At 37.7% G+C, this 19,846-nt stretch overlaps 1 protein-coding gene across 2 annotated transcripts in view; it reads left to right on the top strand.

Annotated features, from left to right (window-relative positions):
• The window catches only part of VWA8 (von Willebrand factor A domain containing 8), a 407,445-nt gene that overhangs the window by 274,407 nt on the left and 113,192 nt on the right, over positions 1–19,846 (top strand). For both annotated transcript variants that reach the window (XM_008260014.5, XM_051850641.3), the window contains 7 exons: positions 1,121–1,320; positions 7,621–7,731; positions 8,543–8,607; positions 9,201–9,326; positions 10,338–10,447; positions 11,108–11,262; positions 18,110–18,305. In XM_008260014.5, coding sequence (XP_008258236.3) covers positions 1,121–1,320; positions 7,621–7,731; positions 8,543–8,607; positions 9,201–9,326; positions 10,338–10,447; positions 11,108–11,262; positions 18,110–18,305 — 963 coding nt within the window. The remainder of the gene's footprint in view (positions 1–1,120; positions 1,321–7,620; positions 7,732–8,542; positions 8,608–9,200; positions 9,327–10,337; positions 10,448–11,107; positions 11,263–18,109; positions 18,306–19,846) is intronic.

Genomic DNA, 19,846 nt, shown 5'->3' with positions numbered 1-19,846 from the left:
GCACTCTGACCTCAGAATCAGCCCTTAAGGAATCCTGGTCTGGCTGCAAAGAGAGCATTTGAGGAATGGAAAGCCAAGACACTGTGGCAAAAAAAATATCCTACATGAAGGATCTCTGTGAGAGCGATCCCAGTGAAAAGAAGTGGCCATCAAAGAAGGATGCACTTTGCTCTGAAGGGAGGAGAGAACTTCCACTTTGCTTAGGCCTTGTCTAAACACGGACAGAGTTTGTAGATTCAAAAGGCTTCCATAGCCTAGACAGCTAGCTTATGTCAAAAGCCTCAGATGATCACTGACGTCATACATAAGAGTGTTAATTGTTAAATTAACAACAGAAGTCACTGTGCACTAACTTCCCATGTAGGACCTCTGTCTTCAATGAGTTGTATTATGAGAATTAACTGTAAAACTTGTTCTCAAACAGTTTTTTTGTGCATATATGTGCAAATTGTTGAAATCTTTACTTTGTATAGAGTTGGTCTTTGTTTATAAAGTTAATTGAAAATGAATCTTAATGGAGAATGGGACTGGGAGTGGGAGAGTGAGGAAGAAGTGGGGTGGGAGTGTGGATGGGAGACAGATATGGTGGGAAGAATCACTATATTCCTAAAGTTGTACTTATGAAAATTGTACTCGTTAAATAAAAGATTTCTTTGGAAAAGAAAAAGAAATTGGCTGACTAATTTACAGCAAAAAAATTCATAAAGAACTAGTAAATAGCTAGAAAATGCAAGATTACCAGATAGAAGATGTTGATGAGCAGTTGTCCATTTGAAGCAACAGTAGAATGAAAGACCATTATTGGAACACAAGGCACTTTGCACCATACAAGGAAGAATTTCCTGAACTTGTGGATTGTAGAATACTTAATAGAATACTTAATAGGGTTATCATGAGATGTAACAGTATTCTTTTGGGAGCAAATAGATACTAATTTCCTCAAATTGATTGGTGTGGCCCTATCTGCATTTAGGGTAAGAAGCAAATTGCTTCTCATAGTCTCTTCAGCTTAATCAATCCACTTACATATAGCTGCTGAGCTTCAACTGTGTGTTCAACCTCTGGACTAATCAGAAAATCAGTTGTAAACCGTAAAATTAACATCTTTTTGTCATTTCAGATAATGAGGAAAATATTCTGTACGTAGCAGCATGCAACCCAGTTTCCTTGTACTTCATGAATATGGCTGGGAAAAGTGGCTACTTTGTGGACTTTTATGACATCTTCCCAAAACTGACCAGTGGAGTTTGGCATCCATTTGTGACAGTAGCCCCACTAGGAGGTCCCCTCAGAGGTCAAGTGATTCTCCATGAGGAACAGGTAACTTACTAGCCCACTAACATGCTTCAATTATGTGAATGGTAATTTATATGAAGTGGCAAAAAATCATCTACAGCCTATAACTGAAAATATGTGCTATCACAAAGATTATTTTCATAACCATTTATTTTATTTGAAAAGCAAAGTTGGAGCCAGCATTGTGGCATAATGGGTAAAGCCAATACCTGCAATCACATGGCATCCCATATGGGTGCTGGTTCTTGTCCCAGCTGCTCCACTTCCAATCCAGCTCCCTGCTAATGGCCTGGGGAAAGTAGCAGAAAATGACCCAAGTGCTTGGGCCCTTGCACACATGTAGTGGACCCGGATGAAACTCCTGGCTCCTGCCTTTGACCTGTGCCAGACCTGGCCATTGGAGCCATTTGTGGAGTAAACCAGCAGATGGAAAATCTTTGTCTCTTTCTCTCTTTCCCTCCTTCCTTCCCTCTTTATGTAACTCTGCCTTTCTTTTTTTAAGATTATTTTATGTATTTGAAAGTCAGAGTTACAGAGAGAGAGAAAGAGAAAGAGCTTCCATCTGCTGGTTTACTCCCCAGATGGCTGCAATTACCAAGGCTAAGCCGGTCAAAGCCAGGAGTCAGGAGCTTCATCCAGATCTCCCACATGAATGCAGGAGCCCAAACACTGTGGCTACTTTCTTCTGCTACTATCCCAGGCCATTAGCAGGGAGCTGGATCAGAAATGGAGCAGTCAGGACTTGAACCTGTGCCCACATGGGATGCCGATATTGCAGTTGGTGGCTTAACTCACCCACTACACCACAACGCCAGCCCTTTGAAGGAAATTTCTTTTAACTGAAAATACATGCTATCACAAAGGTTGAGGAGAAGGGCTGAGGGGCAACTGAGAAGTTTGATGTTAATCAGTACCACAAAGGCAGACTAATGTCCTTTCTGTAGAGACTTCAGTACAACCTGAAGGGCTGAAAACAGGTTGCTCAGTTTTTCAACCTCAATACCATTGACATTTAAGGCCAGATAATTCTCTTATCAAATTCACACTTTTTTGGGAGGGATACACGACAAATAAATAAACCAATAAGTAAACATGCCAGTTTCACATAGTGGTAAGTGCTATACAGAAACAGCATAATGTCTGAGGGAGTGATGGGGTGGAGTTGGGAGGACAAATATTGAAAGAGTGCTGAGAGAAGCCTGAATGACATTCTTTGTGTTTGGAGAGCCAGTTGAATACACTTGAGTGCAATACACTCTGATCATTTAGTATCTATGATGATCACATTCTATTCATCACTTCTGTGGATTAGTGCACTAAGGTTGCACTAAAGAAAAGTCAGAATAAAAGCAATTCCAAACAGATGTAGATCTATGTTTCAATTAGTGGGAATTCCAAGGCCAAGGTAATCTATACTATAGCAACAGTGAGGAGTCTAATGTTTTTGTTTACCTGCTATCTGCCTACTATCTACCAGCTGTTGTTCTAGTTATGTTATTCAATGAATGTATACCCAGTATCTGCTATTGGGGATGCCACAGTGAACAAAACAACAAAAAAATTCTTTTCTTCAAACGCTAACATTCTGATGTAGGAAGATAGAAAATAAACAAAATAAACACATGATATCTTAGGGTCAAAGGAGAAACCAAGACTGCATTTTAAAATAAGTTGGGCAGAGATTGCCTAACTGAAAGAGGTCAATGTTTAAATGAAAACTTGATGAAACTGAGGAGAACAGATACCTGAAGAACATTCTAGTCGATAGGAATAGTAAATTGAAGGGTCCAGAGGCTAAAACTTGCCCCTTCCTTTTTAAGAAGTGTGTTGGAGGAGATTGAATCAAGCAGGAGAGTAAGAGGTGAGGTAGAGGTTACTCAAGGGCGTGGGAGGGTGACAAGGCAGAGAGGGCTATGAGAAGCAGATTGTGTTGTGCCTGTAGGCCATCGAAGGTTCTGGGCCCTGACTGTGAATGAAAGGGGAATGCATTGGTGTGAGTTTTGAGCAGAAAAGTGGCACAATCTGACTTACGTTTTTTTAGAAATAAAGTCTCTGGTTGTGTTGTGATGAATAGAGAGCTCCCTCAGCAGATACTGAAGTGATCCAGCCAAAAGATACTGGTGGTTTGGAAGAGGATGGAGGTCATGAGCCGTGGTAGATTCTGGTTTTTTGAAAACAGAACTAGCAGGATTTCCTAGCAGATCAGATGTACATGATGAGAGAGGGCAGAGTTAAGGACAGCCTCAAGTTTTAGGGTCTGAACAACTTGGAATAAAATTGCCATAAACTGAGGTGGAGAAGGAGTCAGTGGAGAATATAGAATGCATGTTTGCTTGAATTCGTGATACCTATTAAACATCCCAGTAGAAGGTGAACTGGAATTCACTGGAGAGTTCAGAACAAGAAATATAAATTTAGGAGTTGTGAGTATATAAATGTTATATAAAGGCATCAGATTGAAAGAGGGCCCCATGGAAATGAATGCAGGGAGAGAAGAGATTCCCAGGCTCTAAGCCTTGGGGCAACAGAATCTGCAGAAATCAAGGTGAAGAGGAATCAACAATGAGGACTGGGTAAGAGTGAAGTAGATGGATAACCCAGGGAGTGTGGTATCCTGGAAGGCAAATGGTGACGGTCTCAAGGACAGAGATCAGATATCATGATGACAGTGTGTCAGGGATGAGCGTGCACTGTCTCAGCTTCTTACAACTGCCTAGGAGGAGACTGAGGCACAGAGGTTAAGCAAGCTTCCCAGAAAGTACATAGAACTGAGATTCAACCAAGCTGGGTGGACCCCACCCAAATTAGTCTTCACCCGTGTTCTCACTGACTGCAGATACCTGGGCTAAAGACTAGTCTGAAAACATTAAAGAGCATTCATAATAGGACAATATTAAAGAAATGCAATGCTGTTATTTTTAATCATTTAAAGAGAAAAGGATTACTAAGAAACAATACTTTTAGTCTGTACTTAGCCAAAAGGAAAAGAACATTTTAGTGGATCACTGGAGGAAATAACTCAGCTCTGACTTTACTCTTGCCTGAATCATCATCATAAATTCTGAGTTGGGTTTTTTCCTGGTTTTGTTTTCACATTTTTTTCCACTTTCACTTTCTCCTAGGAGCAGGGTTCATAAGTATCCAGATACGACTTATAAAAGTTTGTGTCCGGCAAATTGAAATGAGTTGTACTTTATAGATTTCCAATAAAATATCAATGCCGTTATATTGAATTCGTCAGTCAGAAGAACCTGTCATGAAACCCACATGATATCTTGTTTTTTTTCATTCAGTAAGCCAAACAAGTTTGGGTGAGAATAAAAATTTAGAGTGTTTATTCCAAAAGTCCTGCCAGATTTCAGTGTCGAATTCATGGTCAGATTTACATGTGCACATTCGTCAAGGGGGCTTGGGGGGATTTGGATTTAAGATTAGGGGGTTCTTAGCAAGTATTTCCTCAAGTGATCCAATTATTTGGCAACCTTGCTGGTGAATACCCTGTTCTATTACAAAGACTTTATCCAAGAAAATTTGTTTTTCATTCCAGAGCCTGGCCCCCTGGCCTTCTTTCTGCTTATCCCCTGGCCACAGTGTTAACAGTTTTCCAGAAAGTGCTGGGACACCCTGAGCGGACTTGCCAGTGTAGCTGGATAGGTCCATTCTACTTGTCCTCCAAACTGCCCTATCATTCCTAAGAGGGAATCTGAGGTGTCCCTTTTGTGCTAATGCCTCTGTTGGGATGTCAGACCTGTTGGAATCCTTTATGAACAGCACCACACAGCCGGGAAACTCAACAACTGATACATAATTCTAGTGGAATATAAACTGCCCGCCACCAGCCCCTTCTCCCTCATCTGCCCTAACTGCAAATGAAGCTGACCTATCCTCAAGAGGACTTCCATGAATTCTCCTACACCCCTGTCTTTTTAAAATAAAGCTTTGCCACGGATACATTTCCCTGGTTAGCTTAAGAAGTTGTTCAGAAATTCCTTGCTAAAATAAAACCTTAAGTGAGGAAAGGGAAACTTTGCCATGCTAAAAATAAAGACCCTCCCTTCCCCCAGCCCCAGGAGATTACTTATTACATCTGCACAAAGTTTAGAATTTCAGACTTTGGGACATTGAGGTCATCCAGAGGTTACTTTTCTCCCAGTCAAATACAAACATAATAAACTCGCTCACTTGCCTCTCTTCCCTGCCCCGCTCCAAGGAGCGCCAAAGCCACAGTTACATGTACTCATGTGTGACGCAAAATTCTATTTTTAAACTCAGACAGAATATATCATTAGTCATTTACAGAAGGAAACCATTAACATCTAAAGGGAGGGAGCAACAGCGCTCCTTCGTGTTGCCAATTGCTTATAAAACTAATTCTAAATACAGGGATGGCTGGAATGTATACATGTTTTCTGTCAGGAAGAGTTTTCAGTTCACTTAGGACTATGTGACTATTAGACCCTAAAAAGGAACAAAAATGGAAAATCACACTTACTTTTCTGCTTAATCATATCTATTTAATCAGCTCCTTCATCATTTGTAAATGATTTAAAAATCATAAAATATATGTTTTAGAACTTTGTTTTAAAAGTTATAGCATCCTAAATTGCTTGAGTGCTAACAATTCATGTTAATATTGTAATACTTATGATACAGGCAAGATTTATTTACCATTAAACAGTCCTTTAAAATATTTAATCCACAATGGAGACTTTGTAATATTTTAACTTATTCATTAGTTTTTTTTTCTTTTTGGAAACCTCTTAAGTATCATTACCATTTTCAAAACTTTCCAAAACTATGAATAATGCTTCTTATTTAGATGTAATTTTTAAAATATTTCCAATGCACATTTTTAATGGAGAATTACATATTACACAGAATAATGCATTGGAAGGATGATGTTTGTGGAAAACATCAAAGCTTTGTCAACCTGCTTAGTAAAATTTTTTAAGACAGCCAAGGTTCAGAGTACATAGTGGGAAGTAAACTATGCAGTGCAAATGCTACTTTAATTCTTGAGCACTTCAATAAAATTTGCTTATAAAATAAATCTTGAAACCACAGTACCAAGTACTAGAATTGCAGCTGATTCATTAGTATTTTTACATTTCTTTAACTGGATTACATAAAAGAGGGCAAGGGCCATGATTAATTCATTGCTGTAGTCTCTTTTGTACTTTAAATATAAGCTGCTTAATAAATATTGTGGAATAAATGAACAAACCTCTTGCAATTTAATTGCTTTTTATATGTTGCAAAATAAGTATTAATACTTTGGGTGCCTTTCTACTTTATTTTCCCTAAAGGAAGTTCTTGAAATTAAGAAGTCAAAAAGGTAGAGGTAAATGGAGGAGCCCCAAATTTAAAACAGCACAAAAACCAGAAAGAAGGGACAGTTGCCTAGCAATAAGGGCAAACAACTATCAGGTGTCTTTTGCAAACCTGTTAGTCTGATCTTCAAATGTCTTCATATTTTAATGGAAAAAAGTCAACTTTTTTTGCATTGCTTTAAGATAGTTAATCATTTTTGGCTTTCTCAGTTTTAACTTCTTATTTCATGTGTTTCTATTTCTGTATTTCAATGCCTAGGGCTTGTTTCTCTTCTTTGTAAAAGCCCTTCTAATCACTGGGGGATTATTACCTCATTGCATAGCAGTGATTAATAATGCTGAAGAAGTCTCTTGTTTGTATATTAGTATAGTACCAGTTAATTCTAGCTTAGTGAATTTCAAGTTGAAGAAACACTCTTACCAGCTAATCTTCAAGTCCTTCATGTTTTCTTGTCAACTCATCTTTACATAAGATACCTGTTTTCTGAACTGAACCTGTTCTCATGAAAAGGATAAATAAGATTTAATCATACATGATGTAAGAGAACTTTCTACAGAGCATTCTCTAAGTGTAATTTGGGTATAAGTAAACTTCTTGAAAATATGTGTCAGTCCTTAATTTTCTTTTTATTATATAGTAAAAACAGAATCATGGTTCAGCCAGCTGTATTATATTTAGGAGGGAATGGTCTTAAGATAAAATCTTCAAGAAAATACCTTCTACCTTCCATAATTGGGAAAGCCTTCAGAAGGCCCACCTAAAAGTTTCAATTCTATGTTATGGGAAATCATTTGATGTCTTCGTGTGTCTGTTGAGTACTTCAATATTCTTGTCTTCCCATTGGTCTATCACTAAACCTTCCACTCTCAGGCTGCCAGGAGGCCAGTGCTTAAAAAAAAAAAAAAAAAAAAAGCAGCAGTAGCAGCAGCAGCAACCCCCCCGTAAAAAAGCAGGAACAAACCTTAAGCTTTTCACTCTTGTCTTTATTTCCAGAGTAATGTCATCCTGTTGTTGGACACTCCAGGCCGGGCCCTTCGGCGTCTCATCCTCCCTTCACAAGAAGTTACGTCCAAGAAGTCTTCCTGGTTGTACAAGCAGGAACCTGTAAGGAAGACCACGCTTTCAGCAAACTGCACAGGCCTTTCTGTAGCTTTCTGACATAAAACATTAGAGAATGCTGCCTATCCCTGCCTTTTTTACCATAATGCATAAGAGAATTCTTTCTATGTACTTGCAGATTTTGATGTAGTACAAATATGCAGTTATAGATACATGTATAATCAAATATGAATAGCATCTTGACCCACATATTAACAGGAATGAACTAATAATAGAACATTATTTGAATGTGATATTAAAATTTGAATATGATGTTCATAACCAACTCCCAGTCATGCAGTAAATTTTAACTTGTTTACTAAATATAGTTGTATTTTAGATTTGTGTGATAAAACCATGAGTACAACTCCTAATTGCCCCTATTAGATGAATAACTCTTTGGTTTGTTAACTAAATTAAACTGCAAATATGCAGCTTACACTATGCCCTGCAAAACAGCATTCTTATGTCTTCAAAGACCATAAAAAGAAATTTTTAAATGTTTTAAGTATATCTAAATCTAAAAAAATAAAATATGTACCACATGTTTATGTTATGATGTGAATTCTATTCTTAATTACCAGATAGTATATTTATGTTTAAACAGTATTTGGAATTATTTTTCAAAACTGATTCTAAAGAAGCTTTAGTACATAATTGTACAGTAAATTTTGAACTACAGTTTAATCCATGTTTTATAAGAGTCTTGGGGTGGGTAGAGGTTTTATACATTGAAGAATTTATTTAAAGGGGAGTAGCTAAAGACATGACTGCATCTGACACAATTATTAATGTTGCTATTTTGTTCTGTCTTCAGGAAACTTATAAAATGTGTAAAGAATTTGCACACAAAAACTGGCTAGTTTTCTACAAAGAAAAAGGGTGAGTTCTTCACGGTGAGAGATTTAAACTGAGGCTCTTATTTTGTCCATTCTTTCCTGTTGTAATTATACTTGTGTATTACAAAGCTAATGTAACCAAGTTAGAGATGCTTTGATGTGAAATTCACTCTTCTCACATTGAAGAACACTGCGAAACAGACAAGAAAGATTGTAACACAGAAGCTATCACTTGGACATAGTTTAGGATCTCAATTAACATTTTAATATCTTATTACTGTTTTCTGTGTGGGTGCAAACTGTTGAAATCTTTACTCAGTATAGAGTTGATCTTCTGTATATAGATCATTAAAAATGAATCTTAATGAAGAATGGGATGGGAGAGGGAGTAGGAGATGGGATGGTTTGGGGGTGGGAGGGTGGTTATGGAGAGAAGAGCCGCTATAATCCAGAAGTTGTACTTTTGAAATTTGTATTTATTAAATAAAAGTTTTCTATTTAAAAACATGTTATTACTTAGACTTTAAAACATCCCTCTTAGGGCTGTACAACATATTGTGGAATGACTCTACCATAATTACTCAACCATTATCCTTACTATTTCCTTTCTCATATGGTTTTCGTCTCCTTTTTCAGGAACAGTCTGACGGTGCTGGATGTTCTAGAAGGACGAACTCACACTATCTCGCTTCCCATTAACCTCAGTGCGGCTTTCCTTGTAGCGGAGGACAAATGGCTTCTGGTGGAGAGCAGAACAAATCAGTGGGTAGATCCATATAGCGTGTTACGGGGCATGTTGTAGCGCGGCCTTCGAAATCAATGATCCAACAGCCTTACTGTGAATTCCTTATGTCTGTCTTCAAGGTGTGTGTGTTTGGCAGCATCTCTGTAGGCAAGAATTACAAGAAAAATAAATGTCATTTCTCAAAGCAATCCATTGAAATTAGCAGTTATAAAATAATGATTATATAAATGATCTATGTTTCCATTAACACATTGAAAATCTACTATATTCTGCAATATATATATATACTATATATCTGCCAAATTGCAAATTCTTCTGTATAGATTTGACGTTTATTCCTTCTTCAAAGAGTCACAGTCTGCATCTTAGAACTGCTGCCTTCCTATAACTTCACAGAATCAACTCCTTAGAATTGTCTTCTTCTTTTCACCTCGTATGCTCCTATTTGGTTATGTTATGTTTATGCTTGGGCTACTGTACACTTCTGCATGAAAGGCATTAAGTGGCCCTTAATGTGCACACTAAATTCTGAGTCCCCTCACTCATGACTGCATTTGTGCCCTTCGATTGACAAGTAGAAGTAGTTGCAAAAGATTTCTGACTGTTTATATATCTGAATTTTGAAAATCCTAAAAAATAAGTAGATCAGAGGGACTGTAGTGGTAAGGAGCCAGCTGATGACACATCAGAGGTCTTGTTCCTAGTTACTGGCAGATCAAAGAGTCCTGTCAAGAGAGGGTGCCATGCAAATAAGGGCGTACTACATTAGAGTTGCTTTTCTTTTTACAGCTCTTCCTCTTATAGGAAGTGTGGGATTTGGAGTTCACTTTTACCACTGCATAGTTATTGGACACTGTTCGTTTACACAGTGTTGAGAAATCATTTGTTAATTTCTGATGAAGTCCTGAAACTGCAAATTAGATGATTTTTTAAAGAGGCTTTGGGAGCAAAAACTCTAATTTTTTATAGTCTACCATTATGATTATTAGAAAAAGAAAAACTCACTCAGGTGTTTCATTTGTTTATAGGAAATACCTTTTAACTAAGCCAGCACACATTGAATCTGAGAACAGTGGAGCATGCCAGCTGTACATGTTGAAAGAGGAACTGCCTAGTGCAGGGTTTGGAGTTACACAAGGTAAATACCATGCTCTCTGTGCTGATGGCTGTATGGGTGCATGCTTATACATGGACTGTCCTCTAGAATCATTTAAGGACAATAACATCAGCCTATGCTAATTTCATACCAAAAGAAAACTTAGTCACTACCCTAGAAATAGTAAATAGGTCATCTACCATCTTCCCGTTCATCATGAGGAAGCTCACTCTTTTAAGTTTTGTCTTTGGGTTGTTTAACTGCCAAATCAGAATTTTTATATACATATAGCTTCCTAATTAAGATGACATCTTTTCTTTATTTTCTTGGCCATCAGGGCTGCTATGTATTTCATCAAAGTCTTGGGGTGGCGGTGGTGATGAACAGTACTTATGAAAAATCTCTAAAATGTACTGTTACCAATCCTGAGTTGGGCCAGTTTCACAGGGAATAGACAATACTAATATTTATTCCTAATACAATTTCAAATTTCATAAATACTTAGAAGCACTTGGGAAGATGTCTTGATTGTGAAAACAGTTTCTCAGACCAAAGTCTATGAATTTAAAGTTTCTCTCTCTTTCCTTCTCTCTCTTTTTACCTTTTCCTTTCTGTTTGAGTTGTTTAAACTGAAATCCTGTAAAAAATTAATTCCTGGAGCATGCTGGGGACGTATGATGTCTAATGTTCGTCTCTTTTCAGAAACAGAATTCAGCATACCTCATAAAATTTCAAGTGACCAACTCTCATCTGACAATCTAAGTTCAGCTGTGGGACAAAAGATTGTCTCTCCCAACCGAATCCTCTCAGATGAGAACAGTTATGCTACAGTAGTAGTTGGTTTTCCAGATCTCATGGTAAGCATTTTTTTTTTTTCACAGAGAGAACAAGAGGGAGAGACAGAGACAGAGGTCTTCTATCCACTGGTTCACTCCCCAGATGGCTGCAATGGCCATGGGGGCTGGGCCAGGTCAAAAGTAGGAGCCCCGAGCTTGTTCTGGGTCTCCCACATAGATACAGGTACAGGGACCCAAGCACCTTGGGCTGTCTTCTGCTGTTTTCCCAGGCACACTAGCAGGGAGCTGGATTGGAAGTGGAGAAGCTGGGTCTTGAACCAGCACCCATATGGGGTGCCAGGGTTGCAGGCAGAGGCTTAACTTGCTATGTCACAACACAGGCCCCCAAGCATCAATTTTTTAATTATTGAATAAATGTTTCTTCTCCTCAATTTAACCTGTAATCTGTAAGCCTGTTTGATGGAGTAATTAAAAACATAATTCTTTTCTGGTAAATATATCAGATCAAATCTATAAGTCAGTCACTTAAAAACTATATTATACTTATATAATTTCATTAATTTTTTAAAAATTAACATTTGAAGGGCCAGCACTGTGGCACAGTGGGTTAAAGCCCTGGCTTGCAGTGCCAGTATCCCATATGGGTGCTGGTTCAAGTCCTGGCTGCTCCACTTCTGATCCAGCTCTCTGCTGTGGCCTAGGAAAACAATAGAAGATGGCTCAAGCACTTGGACCTGTGAGAAACCTGGAAGAAACTCCTGGCTCCTGGCTTCAGATCTGCTCAGCTCTGGCCGTTGCAGCCATTTGAGGAGTGAACCAGTGAATGGAAGACCTCTCTCTTTTTCTCTCTCTCTCTCTAGCTCTACCTCTCTAACTCTTCAAATAAATAAAATAAATCTTTTTTTTTTTTAAAAAGTAACATTTGGAGTGTAATTCTATGATATAATTTAGTAAGGGAAAATGAGTATTCTCCATTTGTGGAAGTTCAATGACACAAGAAACAATTTGAGACTAATAAAGTAGTCTCCTAAAATATTTTCAAGTTAAATTTTAGAGGGGTCATTACTGTAGATGCAGTTCTTCAACACTCATGAACATCAGTTCACTTTCATTTAAGTTTTGCTCTGATTTAATGTATGTTCGCAACATCCAGCTTAGGCTGTGATGGGTAATGACCTCAACTTATCTTTCAATTCAATGAAGCATATTACTGCTCTTTACTGTTATAAAGAAGAGGCTGTTTGTATTTGACTCCAGGTAAAACTGGGCACCAGTCTCTCCTGATGAAAATGTGAGGAAATAAATGTAAAGGTCATTTCAGTCCACACTGCCATCCAACAACCTTGATATAGCTCCATGTGTTTCGATTATACATTTAATTTTCATAATTTCCTTTGTAGCTATTAGATGGGCTGATAGAGTCATTTAAAAGATAAAAATATGGGCTCTTCTTGATAATACAACCATCTCACATGCCTCAAATTTTTAATGTAATTAATGAATGGTAGGCCCTTCAGGATATAAGACATTTGAAATCTAAAACCCCATGGATAATATGTGGCTTAGGACTTAGCCATATGTCTTCCTGATTATCAAGTAAACAGCATTTGTTATCATATTATGTAACTCAAAGTGAAACCTGTAGTTGGACTACAATGTCCACAGCAGCCTCAAGTGAATGAAAGAGATGTGTTTGATATGCTTTCTACAGTGTTATAGCTGTGAGTAGAAAAAGCAATGGAGCTTTTTGTCTGAAGATGGAACTAAGTAAAAAATAGATCTAATAACTTTCTTCTGATTGAAGAAATTAAAATAGAGATAGAATTATAAACAAGTTAGAGAATCAAAACCGAGTATAAAATACTGTATGTACTAATCCTATAGAAATCCTTTATAGCCTGTGTGATTACTGAACTTGTTAAGTTAAAAGCTATATCCCTGGTCCTTAGTGTGGTACCCACCACCTAAAAGGTGCTCAGTGAATATCTATTAAGTGAAAAATTAGAGTCAACCAGACAGCCTTCAATGTTTTTGGATGGCAATTGTATTTTTTGGTTCCCAATGCAATGGTTAGGTATTGTGCTTAATTCTAAGCCCTTTTCTGAAAGCTAGTTTTTATAACAGTTATACAAGGCTTTACAGATCAAGAAGTGGAAAAGTTCTGCCCCTCAGGTCACAGAGGCTATCAGTAAGCAAACTAAGATTTGAATTCAAGTGTGACCAACCCTCTACCCTGAATCCTTTTTACTATACCACACTGCCTGTCTGCTTTTATGTGGATTTCTTTACATTATACATAAAACTATCAACAAAGGATATGTCACCTCTTATTAACTTTTGTACAGTTATCAAAAACACCAAAATTATTAAAAGCTTACATAAATTTCTTATCCTAGTAACAAATATCTATAAAAACCTATAGCAAATATCATCCTCAGTAGTGAAACATTGAAAGCATTCCTAGCATAGCAGGTAAAGCCGCCACCTGCAGTGCTGGCATCCCATAGGGACACCAGTTCAAGTCCTGGCTGCTCCATTTCTGATCCAGCTCTCTGCTATGGCCTGGGAAAGCAGATGGCCCAAGTCTTTTGGCCCCTGCACCCGCATGGGAGACCAGAAGAAGCTCCTGGCTCCTGGCTTTGGACTAGAGCAGCTCAGACCATTGCGACCATCTGGAAGACCTCTCTCTCTTTCTTTCTTTCTCTCTCTCTCTCTGCCTCTGCCTCTCTGTAACTCTGCCTTTCAAGTAAAATAAATAAATCTTTAAAAAAAGACTTTGCATGGGGAAGGGGCAGCCTGGTGTGGTGTGTGGGAGTCCCAGCAAATGGAGGAGAAGGTTCACACTTGAACCTAGCTCAGTATCAGCTTCGGGAACCCAAGCAAGGTATCCAGGGCTTCCGCCAAGAAGATAAGGTTATGGTGGGGATAGAAAGTGGAGAATGCACAATGAAAGTAAATACATTAACCATAGTAACATAAAGATAATGAAATATATTCAGGATAATTAAATGATATGTATTTTAAAGCCTTTTTAATGCATAAAAATTGTACATGACTAAGAGGTACCATGTGATGTTTTAATACATATGTGTGTTGTATAATGTTCAGATCAGGTTAAATACACCTGCTCTCCTCAAATATTTATCATTTCTTTATGATTAATAAATTAAAAATCCTTTCTTCTTGCTTTTTCGTTAAAAAAAAAATACATGGTATGTCATTGTCATCCATGGTCACCCTACTGTACAACGGAAGCCCAGAACTTCTTATTCCTATCCAACTATAACTTAGTACCCATTAATCAACCACTTCTCATCCCTTCCTCCGTTCTGCTCTCCCCAGACTCTGGTAACCATCACTGTGCTCTCAACTTCTACAGGCTCAACTTTTTTAGATTCCACATATAAGTAAGGTCATTCAGTACTAGTCTTTCTGTGCCTGGCTTATTTCACTTAACATAATGACCTTCAGTTCCATCCATGTTGTTGCAGATGACAGGATTTCATCCCTTTTATGGCTGAGTGGTTTTGCATTGTGTCTATGTATCACATTGTCTTTATCCATTCATCAGTAGATGGACACTTACATTGTTTCCACTTCTTGGCTATTGTGAATAATGCTGCAGTAAACACAGGAGTGCAGATGTCTCTTCAACAGTCTGATTCCCTTTCCTTTGGATATATGTATCCCAAATAGTGAGATTTCTGGAGCATATAGTAGTTTTAATTTAGTTTAGTTTTTTAGGAAACTCTTTACTGTTTTTCACAGTGACTGTAGTGATGAACATTGTCAGCAGTAGTGTGCAGATGTTCCCTTTTCTCCACATCCTCGGCATCGCTGGCTGCTTTTTGTGGTTTTGACAGTGGCTATACAACTGCAGTCAGGTGATATCTCTCCGTGATTTTGATTTGCCTTAACCCCATGATTAGTGACACTGAGCTTTTTTTCATGTACCTGTCAGCCGTATGTGTGTCTTTCTCTTAAAAATGTCTGGATCTACTGCCCATTATTTGGTGGTGGTATTTGCTACTGAGTTGTTTGTGTTCTTTATATGTTCTGAATATTAACCCTTTATCAAATCAATAGCTTTAAAGCAAAATACATTCTCTCATTCAGATTAGTTCTTTACTCTGTTGATTATTTCCTTTGCTTGGAATTAGCTTCCTCATTTGATATCTTTATTTTTTTTCTTGTCTTTTAGGATCTGATTCAAAAACAAATCCTTGCCTATCCCAGTGTGCTGAAGTATTTTCCCTGTTTTATTCTAGTAGTTTCATAGCTCCAGGTCCTACATTTAGATCTTTAATCCATCTGTGTTGATTTTTGTACATGGTAATAGACAGGTGCCCCAGTTTCATTCTTCTGTGTGTAGATAGCCAATTTTCCCAGCACCATCTACTGGAAGATCATTCTTCCTCTAATATATGTTTTTAGCACATTTGTCAAAGATCAGTTGACTGTAGATATGTAGGGTTACTGCTAGGTTCTCTATTTTTCTCCATTGGTCTGTCTGTTTTTATGCCAATACTATGCTGTTTTAATTTCTGTTGCTCTGTAGTAAATTTTAAAGTCAGGTAATATAATGTCTCAAGTTCACTTCTTTTTGTTTAAGTTTGGTTTGGCTATTTGGGGTGTTTGTAGTTCCATACAAATTTTAGTAGTATTTTGTCTAGTTCTGTAAATCAAAAAGTCATTGATATTTTGATAGGGATAATATTGAATCTGTAAGTGAGTTGGATGCTATGGATGTTTTAAGGATATTGATTCCTCCACTTCATGAACAGAGGCTGTCTTTTCACATGTTTGTGTCCTCTTCAGTTGCTTTCATCAATATTTATAGTTTTTATTTAAGAGATTGTTTACTCCTTTGCTAAATTTATTCCTAGATACTTCACATTATTTTTTTATAGCTAATGGAGTTGAAATTGCTTTCTTCATTCTTTTTTCCTATAATTTGCTATTGATGAAAAACAGTTCTATTAATTTTTGCACGTTGATTTTTGTGTCCTGCAGTTTGCTGTATATATTTTTCTAATCGATTTTTGGTGAAATGTGTGGTGTTTTCTATGTATAAGATTGTATCACATGGGACTGATGGCCCCCTAACCCATTTCAGGCCCCAAGTGGGCCCTAGAGCAATGCCACTGTCCTTCTGTAGGGAATAGCTATTTATTTTGCTGTGGATAAAGAATGGGGACTCTCTATGTTTCTATTAAGGAAAAAAAAAAAAAATTTGTCAGTAGGATATCTCCCTGTAGACAACTAAAGATTTTTCTTAGGGGAAAAAAAAAGATTATGTCATGTGTAAACAATGACAGTTTGACTTTCTCCTTTCCTATTTGGATACCCTTTATTTCTTTCTCTGCCAAAATAATAACATAAGGTTAATTAAAACAGATTTCTGGTGGAGAAGGGAGTCACATTTACTGAAAGAAGAAAACTAGAATGAGCCCCATAGTCATTGAATTGGAGTTGGATATATTTGTTTGTATTCATAATTTTCTATGTATTTAGATAGTTACAGAAATAAAATTAAGGATGGGGCCGGCACTGTGGCACAGTGGTTTAAAGCCCTGGCCTGAAGCGCCAGCATCCCATATGGGCGCTGGTTCTAGTCCTGGCTGCTCCTCTTCCAATCCAGCTCTCTGCTATGGCCTGGGAAAGCAGTAGAAGATGGCCCAAGTCCTTGGGCCCCTGCACTCACATAGGAGACCTGGAGGAAGCTCCTGGCTCCTAATTTCGGATCAGCACAGCTCCGGCCATTGCGGTCAAATGGGGAGAGAACCAGTGGATGGAAGACCTCTCTCTCTCTCTTGCTCTCTCTCTCTGCCTCTCCACTCTATGTGTAACTCTTTCAAATAAATAAATAAATCTTTAAAAAAAAGAAATAAAATTAAGGGTAAATATAAAAATGGGCAAAAGACTTGAACAAACGCTTCAACAAAGAGGATATGGGGTGACAAATTAGTATATGAAAAATTATCCAAAAACACTGGTCATGAGAGAAATGAAAATTAAAACCACAATGAGATGCTACAATATGCCTCTTAGAATGGCTAAAGTAAGAAATAACAAATATCGACAAGAATGCAGAGCAGATAACGCTCATACATTTTTATGGAAGTGCAATGGCAAACAATAACCATGACATCACTAACAAAGAACAAGCAGAGGTACTCATCCTAGTAAATTTCAAGGCTAGTAAAAGGTGCAATAACAAACACTATGTGACATTTCCATAGTGGTAGAAAAATATACAGTAACACAGAGCTTAGTGCCCAGAAACAGATGCATGCATACACGGATCTGTGTTTGGTGATAGCATTGCATATCAAAGTGAACAAAGGTTAATGATATTTGGACCATTAGGTGTCCCTGTGATTAAAGGATGAACCTAGGTCCTTGCCTCCCACCACTCACAAAAATAAACTCCTGACAGGCTGAGGTCCTCACTCTTGAAAGCAGTTTCAGAGAAACCATAGGAAGATATCATTTGATCTTGGAAAGGATGCAACTTTAAAAGCTTTAAAGTAAAGCAAAATTCCAGAAGAGTTAAATTTAGAGAAGACAAAAAGAGGTGTGATTGACAAGAGACACTCTAAGGGCTTCAGAAACATTAGTTTTGTTGTATTCCTCAGGTCAAATGGTCGATACATATGTGTTCATTTTTTCATTTCAAAATAAAAAACTAGTATATCTCACATGTCTGAAAATTATAGTTCTTTGTGAAGCAGCTATTTTCTGTACCAAATCCAAAAGAGTTGAAGAATAATTCAGTTTTTCTCATACTTGTTAAAAACTTAAGTTTACCATTACTATCTGCTTAAAGATGAAAGGGTGCATTGTTAAAATTGTGATGAGGGTAGGCATATGACAATGCTTAAATCTTTTTGTTGTTGTTTTTCAGTCACCTAGTGAAGTTTATTCTTGGAAGAGGCCATCATCTTTGCATAAATCAAATGTCACTGATACAGCATTCTATGGAGGAAAGAAGAAAAGTGGGACCCCAAAACAGAGCAATTGTGTGACTCTTTTAGATACCAATCAGGTAGTAAGGATTCTCCCCCCAGGAGATGTCCCTCTAGGAGATATCTACCCCAAAGGTAAGGAACTTTTCATTTACCAAGGTGGTTAAATGTAGCTTGCTTTCGGTAGGGAACACTTAGCTTATCATTATCTTTGCATATTAATCAACATAGATTATTCTCACAGATCTGGAAGCAGCTAAAAAGACTTAGGGGGTTCTAAAAGTTCTCACTCACCTTCACACAGTGTGAGAGCTCATCCTCGTTCTGGGACAATCTACAGTAACTTTACTAGAACATGTTTCAGAAGGCCACCTAAAATGATCAGGATTTTAGGCATAAACTAGATATGAAGCCTCACTTTGGTATTAAATTTCTGATACCGAGAACCAGGTGCTTATAAGACAGATCGACTGAATTATCAGTGCTTTCAAAGTCAACTTCTGTTTATTACTATAAAATATATCCAAGCCCAAGGCTTGTCCTGATCTCATCTTTTTATTCTCATATACATTCATTGATCTTCAAAATCTCATCCTATTGTTGACATGCTGTGTAATTTATGCATAAAAAAATGCTGACAGAGGGTTCAATGACCAGATCACTCCACCAGTGGCCAGCAAAACCCAGATTTGCACCAAAGTCTTCCACTCCCAAATCTAGAGCTATTATTGGATTGGATATTGCTTTCATCATAACAAATGATTGTAAATTATTGACTGCTCTTATCTGCATCATAGAATCAGTAATATATTACCCTATTTTTACATTTATTATAGTAGTATGGGCTTCACAAATGTAATGCTAACTGTATAATACTAATCTGTTCCTGGGGTTTGAAAAGCCCTGGTTATATAACAGTATTTAGAATTAATTCCTTCCAGACTGAAACCCGTGGAAAGAAACCATGATTTCCTTAAGCTGTTTATGGAGGAAGAAGCAGATGAATACATTGACAATTGCAGTACAGTGTAATAAGTGCTATGATGGGAATATTCACAAGGTGAAACATCAATGCAAAAGAGAAGCTTACAACTCAGACCGATTAACTTTCACTCATCTTTCATGAGTCAAATCATAATCAATTGAAGGAACCTTTCCAGGGAAAGAGTCCCATATGGCAGAGTCAGGGGTTGGCAGAGCACTCCAGGAATTATAGGGAGTTCTGAAGCAGGGTTTGGTGCACCTCCGTCAACCCAGAAACCTGGAGTCCACCTTAATGCCTCTTCTCTCATTGTCCACATCCAATCCATCAGTCACTCTGTCCTGATATGACATCACTAATGAGCCTTGTATCCACTCACTTGGTCTCCATTCTGCTGCCTGCCTCCCATCTGGAGTACCACCATCTTGCCTATCTGAAACAGTGCCATAGACTCCTAAACATGTTACCTCTTCCATGCTTTTCTCCTCACCCATTCTCCACAAATCTGAGTGATATCATAAAGATGAACATTGGTCCTTATCAGGACCCACCTTATGCACAGTAAAATTCACCCCTTTTACTGTATAGTTCTCTGAGTTTGACAGACACAATTTTGTAAGCACTACCACAGTTTATACAGAAGATTCCATTGCCCTACAAACCTCCCCCATGCCACTTTGTGGCCAACTCCCAC

Source organism: Oryctolagus cuniculus, chromosome 9, assembly GCF_051225735.1.
Source record: "Oryctolagus cuniculus isolate XC-2025 breed Fujian yellow rabbit chromosome 9, ASM5122573v1, whole genome shotgun sequence".
Taxonomy (NCBI): domain Eukaryota; kingdom Metazoa; phylum Chordata; class Mammalia; order Lagomorpha; family Leporidae; genus Oryctolagus; species Oryctolagus cuniculus.
This window is presented reverse-complemented; position numbering and strand designations above follow the sequence as displayed.